This window comes from Mustela putorius, unplaced genomic scaffold (assembly GCF_011764305.1).
Source record: "Mustela putorius furo isolate JIRA1106 unplaced genomic scaffold, ASM1176430v1.1 tig00000196_pilon_pilon_pilon, whole genome shotgun sequence".
Classification (NCBI taxonomy): domain Eukaryota; kingdom Metazoa; phylum Chordata; class Mammalia; order Carnivora; family Mustelidae; genus Mustela; species Mustela putorius.
The window spans coordinates 10,127,915-10,136,389 of record NW_025421310.1 but is presented as its reverse complement, the minus strand read 5'-3'; the positions used below and the strand labels follow the sequence as shown (position 1 = coordinate 10,136,389).

The following is an 8,475-nucleotide window of genomic DNA, read 5'->3' as shown; positions in this document are numbered from 1 at the left end:
GCAGCCCCTCGCTCAGAAACCTCCACTCCAGGCACAACCCAGGGGACCCCCCCTTTCCATGTCCTACACCCACGATGTTTCCACCTCCGGGTCCTCACAGGCACTGGGCCTGGGTTTTCCTCAGAGTAGCCCCCGCAGCCCCTCCCAATCCATGTCCACTCCTGGGATTCCCGGCATCACCACCTGGCCTTCAGATGCCATCGGTGTTCGAGTCTGCTCCTCCATGTCATGTGCCCCCCACCCCCAGCAACCTACTCCCCCGTTCTGGCTCCTGGGCCTGGACCCACACTTCACTGACCACAGGACCCCTTGGCTTCCCTATTTCCTTAAGGTCCCCTGGAATCCAGTTCCTCTCCCATCTCCACCACTCAGGGTCAGCCCCCCATTCCTACCCCAACTGTGGGGATCCCCAAATCCAGACGGGCCCTGGGCCTGCCCTCTCCACCATGTGACCAAGGTGTTGTGCAATCCAGCCCCCTCCCCTGACCCTCCCTGAGGGGATTTTTGAGGAGGGCTGTGCTCTGTGCAGGCCAGCCAGCACCCCTGCCCCCCCCAGGGGGCTGGGCCAAGGCATAAATAGGGGTGGTGGCTGAAGCAGACAGCAGACCCAGCCCAGCACCACCATGCTCGCTCTGGAGGCTGCACAGTAAGTGGGGGTTCCCTAAAGGAGGGGGTCCTCCTGCCCTTAGGACCCTCTGCCAGGTCTCCCTCAGGGATAGGGGGCAGGGGGGGTGGGAGGGAGGGGGTTCCCCTGCCTTTTGTCCATTCTAGATTTCTTCCTTTTCTTTCTTGGTGTCCTTCCTCCATCCTACCCCTGTCTCTCTCAAACATCGAAAATCTCTCCTTGGGATGCCTGCCTCCCCTCCGGCTAATTGCCTCTCCCAGGCAGCCCCCCAGGCCTGTCTGTCCCCCAGCCCCCCATGGGGCCTCGCTGAACCTCTGGCTTCCTCACTTGTTGCCCACTCTGCTGCTCATCACATTGTTTTGTTTCTGGGGTTCTATCCTCTGCCTCTTGCTCCCTCTCTGCCTCTGTCTTTGCCCCGGTCTCTTTCCAGTTCTTCCTCTGTCTGTCTGTTCTCTCTTGCTATCTCCCTGTCTCTCCCCCAGCCCCTTCTGCCGATCTCTGGGACTCAGCTGCTTCCTGCATCAGCGAATGTGTCTTTCCACACTTTCCTCCCATTCTTGCCCAGTGGCTCTCCATCTCCTCTGGTCCAGAGTGGACCCATTTAATGGACTTGATGACGGAGGCCCCTCCCTGCCCCCATCAGCCCACTGGTGCCCACACCACCTCTCCAGGGACTTTCTCTCCCTCACTTTCCCTGCCCCCCCAACCAGCCTCTGCCTATGCAAATCCCAGGGGAGGGGGGAACATTTGCCTGTCCCCCCACCCCCCACTTCCTGTCCCGCTCGAGTGTGGTGGGGCTGGTCTCACACAAGGACACACAGCAGAAGAGCTGCGGTGGTCACAGCTGCAGCCGCCTCCCCCCTCCGGCTCCCCCACTGGCTCCCAACCACCCTGAGACTCCAGGCTGAAGGCACTCCTGACATGCCCCTGTGTCTCTCCCCCTCCAGGCTCGACGGGCCACACTTCAGCTGTCTGGTGAGTCGGGGCCCTGGGGACCAGGGAGGGTAGAGGGGACCCACATGGCCCACCTTGACCCCCCTGCTTCAGTTTCCCCTTCCATTCCTTCCTGTCACTTTGTCTTTCTGACCCCCTCCATATCTCCCACCAGCACCCTCCTCCTCACCTGCCCCATCTCCTTCTTGGACCTTTCTCTGCCAGCTCTTGCCAGCTCTCAGACTTTGGGTCCACTTCATGTCGTGGGGAAGGATGGAGGTCCTTGTGTCTTTGGCTTTGTGTCTCTCCCTCCACCCACCCCACATTCAGCAAACCTTCTTTCCTTCTCTTCCTTGCCTAATTGTTTTCTCAAAAGCATAGTCTAATAGTTCAGACACACAGAATACTATGCTCTCACCATCTATAACCCACAACCCCGTCCAAGAACGAAAACCTCGCTCACTCCCCACGCCCCATTGCCAGCATGTCCCACCTTGCTTCAACTTGACAAGTTTTTTGCTTTAAAAAAAAGAAAAATGGAGGTATAACCTACAAGTTGGCAAAATGGCAGATCTGGTGTGCAGCCCAGTGACATTTCACGTTATACACATACCTGTGTAACAGCTAACCAGACCAAGACATAGAATGTTTCCATCTCTCTGGAAGATTCCCAAACAACCAACACCCCTCCCCGCTGGGATCTTTTCCAACATGGATCTGTGTTGCCTGGTTTTGACCTTGATATGAAGTGTATCGGGCAGGATGTCCCCTTTGGCTCTGGCTTCCTTCATCAGCATTCTGAATTGGGCATTGTTTTGCTGTGGTATTTAAGTACACTCTGTCCCCAATGTGGGGCTCGAACTTACGACCCAAGATCAAGAGTTGCATGCTCTACTGCCAGCCAGCCAGGTGCTCCAGCCTTGATTGCTTTTCTCTGTTGTATAGTGCTCTGCTGTCCCCCTGCCCCGCAACACACACACGCCACGACCACCTGTTTATCCACTCTCCTGTCCATGGGCTATTTCTCTCTTGGGGCTCTTGGAAAAGCTGCTCTGATTGTTCTCAAACAAGGCTATTTTGTGGACCTATGTTTTCAGTGCCATGGGGTAACACCTGGGAGTGAGGCTCTGGGGACATCTGGATGTCTAGACTTGGTCTTGACTATAATGGCTAAACCAATACATGATTCTTGAGGGGTAGATCAAAATGATAGATAGGTGGATAAAAGAAGCTTTGAGATTTTCTTTGCCTCTGTAGAAACACTTCTACCCCTGGGACAGGCGCGCCTGGGCGAATTCTTCCCTGCCTTACCCACACCTTCCTAGGAGCTCACGATCTTAGCAGGTGCTGGCTGCGATGTCCGTGAGACCCTGGGTCTCAGGGTTTCTGCACCTCTCCTGCTGTGTCTCTCATTCTGTGTGTGTGTTCCTGCTGTGGTGTGTATGTGTGTCCCTGCTTTCTGTATCTCTGTATGTCTCTTTCTTTGCCCGTCTCTGGTGCCTGGTCTCTATGGCTCTTTCTGTCCATCTCCCAGCCTTCCCCTCTTCTCCCTTGTCCTTGTCAGAACCCTTCTGCTGGCCCAGAATGGGTGTGGGGGCTCCCCAAAGCCTGGGATGACCCCTCTTCCCCCCACCCATCAGTATCCAGATGGTGTCTTCTATGATCTGGACAGCTGCAAACACCCCAGCTACCCCGACTCAGAGGGGGCTTCTGGTGAGTGGCCCTGCCCTAGCCATCCTCCTGACCTGGACCTTGGGCCCATTTCACAGATGGGGGAGCTGAGTCTCAGGGGAGGATGTCACCTAGTTCAGCAGGATAAGATTAGCCCAGGTCTCCAGACCTCCCCCCTTTTCCTCTCCCACCCACCCTCTTGCCCATGCAAATTCTGGGGAAAAACATTTGCAAGGCCTACAATGGCCTCTCTGTGCTGGGGGCTTCGAGTGGGTGGGGCTGAGGCCAGACCTGGCTTCTGACTCAACGCCCTCCGCCCTCTCCCAGACTCCCTGTGGGGCTGGGACCTCAGTCCAGTTGTCCCAGCCACCTCCTATGAAGCCTTCAACCCGGCTGTGGCCAACTTCAGCCATCCTCAAGGTATCCAGCTCTGCTACGGACCCTCGACCTACAGCCCCGTGGGGAGCCTGGACCCAGCCCCCAGTGTAGAGGCCCCGGGGCCCAGCTTCCCAGCATACCCCACGGAGGACTTCACCAGCCAGGTGAGGGGCAGGGACGCGATTAACTTTCCCATCATCGGCTCGGGATTTCCTAGATGCCAGGCAGCGTGTGAAAGCCTCTGGGTTAAGTACCATTTCTGCTCCATTGCACAGGCCAGCCAACAGAAGCATGGATGTCAGGCAAGGAGCTGCACGGGAAGCCATGTTCTGGGTTGGGCAGACTTTCAGGGAGGGGGCCCGGGTATCCCTTGGCCATGCCATGGAGACGGGAACTGAGGCCAGAGCACAGGCTGTAAAGGGTGGGGGGGCACAGTGGGGAAGTCCACAGTGAGGACCCAGGAGGAGGAAGCTGAGGGAAGACCAGAGGGAGGGAGGAAAGGGGGTCCCCGGACTGCAGGTGATCCTGACCTTTTGCAGACCATGGGCCCCCCGGCGTATGCCCCGTACCCCAGCCCTCTGCTGTCGGAGGAGGAAGACCTCCTGCTGGACAGCCCAGCCCTGGAAGTTTCAGACAGCGAGTCGGATGAGGCCCTCATGGCTGGCCCTGAGGGGAGGGCATCTGAGGCAGGTACGTAGGAGCTAGTGGGGTGTGGTGGGGCTCCAAGAGGAGATGGGGGAGGGGCTAAAGGAACCCCCAGCTTCTCAAGCACCTACTGTATACTCCAGTGATGAGGGTATTTCCCTATGTGACCTGGGGCAAATGACTGTACCTGTCTTGGCCTGAATTTCCTATCTACCACGGGGATGATGTAAGTGTCTATTACTGGTGTGTGGGGATTAAGTGCGATAATACAGGTGAAGGAGAGCAGTGCTTGGCACAGAGCAGTCAGTATGTCTCCACCCTTTACAGACACGATAGCAATGGACACAATCATATCAACACAAGTTCCCCTGAACCCCTGTTTCCGCCCATGTGACTGACCTGTGGTTTGCCCTGTTCCTGGGCCGGTAGGATCGTGAATTACTTTCCCTACCTGGCTTTCGGTTTCTCATCTGTAAAATGGGCAGCAGTAGCAACAGCCACATCTCCTGGGCTTCTGATGAAGATAAAATAAGCTCATAACTGTAAAAGCCTAGAACTAAGTGCTTCACAGAGGTTTGTAAACACACACACACACACACACACGCCTCATTTACAGCTGAGGAAACGCCAGCTCAAGGTCACTGCTGGGAAATGGCAGACCTGGGGTTCTGGTACCCAATGGCCTGCTATGAACAGCCCCTCTCTGGCTTCGTGGGGGTCTTTGCTGTTGGTAGGAGCAAAAAAGAGACCCCAGCCACCCCTGCAAATCCTTCCAGGATCCCAGTCCCTCTGGGGCTGAGAAATGGCTAGGCGCATTCAAACCCACTCCAGATCTCTTCACCACTACTCAGCGCCCCGTTATAGGCCTCTGAGGGGCCTTGGCAGTCCATTCTACGGATCCTGTCCTCCACACGCACGGCAGACACGTATTACTACGTGCGGGCCACCAGCAGAGCAGAGGAGAGATGCAGGTCCCCAAGATAAAGCAAGGCAGGGGGATGGGAGCTGTGGGGTAACAGCTTAGGGGAGGAGAGAGGCTTGACTCCGATGGGGAGGGTGGTGGCCCAAGGAGGACCCAGGCAGATGCCTCCTCCCTCGTCCCAATGCTCTCGGCTGGGAGACTGAGGCTTGCTGGGGGCCCGGGAGGAGGAGAGAAGCGGAGGGGGCGGGGAGGCGTGGCGCCCCAAGGCTAGCTCCCCTAACGTGCCCCGACCACCGCAGGGGCCCGCAAGAAGCTCCGCCTGTACCAGTTCCTGCTGGGGCTGCTGACGCGCGGAGACATGCGCGACTGCGTGTGGTGGGTGGAGCCGGGCGCCGGGGTCTTCCAGTTCTCCTCCAAGCACAAGGAACTCCTGGCGCGCCGCTGGGGCCAGCAGAAGGGCAACCGCAAGCGCATGACCTACCAGAAGCTGGCGCGCGCCCTGCGCAACTACGCCAAGACCGGAGAGATCCGCAAGGTCAAGCGCAAGCTCACCTACCAGTTCGACAGCGCGCTGCTGCCCGCCGCCCGCCGGGCCTGAGCCCAGTGGGGGGCTCTCCCGGGCTCCACGTCTGCGTCACGTTGGTGTCCCCACACTCTAGGTCATAGGACCCGTGGATTTCCCACGCTGTTGGGGGTGGGGGGCTGCCATAATCCCTAAGCTCTGCCCAGGGCCCCTCTGGGTCTCCACCCCACCCCAGTCATGTCTGGGGCCCCTCTGGGATTTCCTTGTCATGTTCAGGATCGCCAGGATCCTCGTGTCTTGGGTCACAGAATCCATGGAGGACTATACTCTGTGCGGAGGGGGTGGGCAGGACCCTGCTTCCAGATCGCCTTGTGGTGTAGAGATCGTCCAACCAAGCTCTCTGAGCTCCCTTGTGTGTCTGGGATTCCTCAGTCTCATCTGGGGAGGGTGAGCTCACAGCTCATCACACAGGGAGGGGGTTGCTACTTGTAACCCTAAGCCCCGGTCAGCCAGGGTCTCTCTGGGATCCCCTTCTCCTGTCTGACACTCTCCTGTCAGATCTGAGATCTCCTACTTATGTCTGGGGCCTTCTGGAAACCCTCTATCATGTCTCAAATCTCTATGCCCATCTGTGACTCTCTTGTCCTATTCCCCAAAATATGTTTGTCATCTTGAGATCCCCCAATTCTCTGGAACCACTGTGCTATCACTTTTTGTGTGTATGTCTGGAATTCTCCAATCACATCCGGGGTACCTCTGGGATCCTTTAGGCATGTCTAAAAACAACCTTGTCAGGTCTATGGGAGACCTCAGTGAACTCTGTCTTGTCCAATCACATCTGGGGCCTCCCTGGGATCCCCTATCTGCTCTTCCCCTTTGGGGACCCCATCAGCAGACCTGAGTTCTCACAGGGACCCTCCTCTTCCTGGGGTGCCCTCTGTAGGGCCAAGCTAGAGATCATTCTGGCCAGTCAACTGATTTCTGGGTGATCTTGGCAGCTCTCCCATGTCATCTCTAACCAGAGGTCTCACATTGGTACCCCTACCCCTCTAGCTCCCTTTGGGGCAAATCAGATCTCTGGTGGTGGGTCCTTCTTTAGTTCCCTGCAGCAGTGAGGGAGATTTTACAAACTCCTTCCCTTCAGACTTTGCACGATCCAGCAAAGGTGGGCAGCTTTGCGGTGCAGAGAGGCTGGAGGAGGGTGCCGGGCACCCTTAACGGGGTGCCTGTTCTCCAGTTTGTCCCAGTCCCTACTGCCCCTGGCTGTCAGACCCCCAGTGGCTTCTCTCAGTCGGCTATTGGCCCCTGACCATTTGTGTTTTCAGCCCTAGTGTGAACCCAGGGAGGTGAAGCTTGGGTTCACCGTGGGAGCTCCGATTTGAACCCTGTGGGGGTGTCAGACTGTGGGCTAAAATGCCAGAATTCCAGTCCTTGAGTCTTCGTGACTGGGGGATCTAGGGTGAAAGACTTGCTGCTTCTGGGCCTTAGTTTGTCCCTTCTGTGAAAGGGGAGAGGAGGAGGAGGAAGATAGAAAAAGTCCCTTGCAGCCCTGCTGAGCCTTTGATGCATCTTCTGGAAATCTATCCACCACCCATTCATTGACGTCCAGGAGGAAGAGGACAAGGAAGGAACTTCACGGACCCAGAGAGGGAAAAGGTCCTTATGGGGCACACAGCTGCTGGGAGCAGAGCCCAGGCTGGGACCTGCCCTCCAAAGGACAGCACACACCTTCACTTCACACTGGAATGGGGGCAGGGTGGGAAGGGAGTGCCAGGGACAAAATGTTCCCAGGGCCTCCTCTTGCAAATGAGGTACCTTTTGCAAAAACTATCATCATCACCCCAAGTGTGGAATAAAATAAAATAAAACAAATTAAGGTAGACAGGCTTCCTAGGACCTTTGTTAGGGATGGCTCTCTGTCGGCCCAGGCCTGCTGACTGGCAGAGACACAGGCGGAGGCAGGGCGGACCACGAGAAGGGATGGAAAAGGCGTTCAGAGCCGCATTGAAGGCCGCGGTAAAGGGCTTTAGATGCAGACACTGCTGGTTCCGTTCAATTTTTGTCTGTCCCTCTTTTTTATAAAGATTTTTTATTTTTAACCAATCTCTATACCAACCTGGAGCTCCAAATCACAACCCTGAGATCAGGAGTCGCCTCTTCTTCCGGGTTGAGACAGCCAGGCTTTTTCCCTTTCTTCCCCACTGTCTCCCTGCTCCCCTTTCCGTCAAGGTGTCTGCCCCCCTTCTGAATTTCTGCCCTTCTCTGTACGTCTGGATACAGCACTCGGACAGGCAGATAGGGCGGGAGGCTCCGGGCGGCGCGTTGCGCTCTGGTTCCAGCCATTACACCACCCAGCTGGGCGCGCAGGAGCGGTGTGGCGGTCTGCCTAGCAACCCGTAACATCATACAGGGCCTGGCGCCGGGTTGGCTTGGCCCTCCACGGAGGCGGGGCAGTTTCCGGCTCGCAGGGGGTTTTGGAAGAGCCGGGAAGGGGGAGGCCGAGAGGAAGAAAATCCGAGGGACTTGTATTCACTCAAACCTGCTCCCTCCGCCGGAGTTACTTCCTCTCCCATCCTCCGCCCTAACCCCAAACCCCCACTCCCTACTCCCTCTTACACTCACCTCGCCTTCCTCCCCATAACACCCACTGCCTCTCAGACACCCTTCTCTTCACTCCCCCCACCCCCCGCTTCTGGCCTCCTTCACCTCCCCCCATCCGGCGTCCTGCCACCACCTTCCCCCCACCCATTCTGAAAGCCGCAGGTCCCCCTGCCGGGA

At 57.2% G+C, this 8,475-nt stretch overlaps 1 protein-coding gene across 5 annotated transcripts; it reads left to right on the top strand.

The window, feature by feature from the left end:
• The first annotated feature begins 568 nt into the window (after window positions 1-568).
• SPIB (Spi-B transcription factor) lies at window positions 569-7,577 on the top strand. 5 transcript variants are annotated; one of them, XM_013063928.2, is made up of 7 exons: window positions 569-646; window positions 1,573-1,600; window positions 3,199-3,271; window positions 3,557-3,771; window positions 3,883-3,909; window positions 4,147-4,297; window positions 5,474-7,577. In XM_013063928.2, the coding sequence occupies exons 1-7, from the start codon at window positions 624-626 to the stop codon at window positions 5,770-5,772; spliced, it is 816 nt and encodes a 271-aa protein (XP_012919382.1). In that variant the 5' UTR covers window positions 569-623; the 3' UTR covers window positions 5,773-7,577. The 5 variants fall into 5 exon arrangements, with proteins under 5 accessions (XP_012919382.1, XP_004767267.1, XP_044933358.1 ...); XM_045077423.1 differs by having other exon boundaries at window positions 589-646; window positions 3,123-3,271; XM_004767210.3 differs by lacking the exon at window positions 3,883-3,909.
• Window positions 7,578-8,475: the final 898 nt, after the last annotated feature.

Excerpts from the sequence above, each read along its gene's own strand:
- SPIB (XM_013063926.2), top strand. The coding sequence starts at position 1,547 with ATGCCCCTGTGTCTCTCCCCCTCCAGGCTCGACGGGCCACACTTCAGC. Across the intron at positions 3,772-3,882 it reads CGGAGGACTTCACCAGCCAG|GCCAGCCAACAGAAGCATGG; the intron begins GTGAGGGGCAGG and ends TCCATTGCACAG. Across the intron at positions 3,910-4,146 it reads AACAGAAGCATGGATGTCAG|ACCATGGGCCCCCCGGCGTA; the intron begins GCAAGGAGCTGC and ends GACCTTTTGCAG.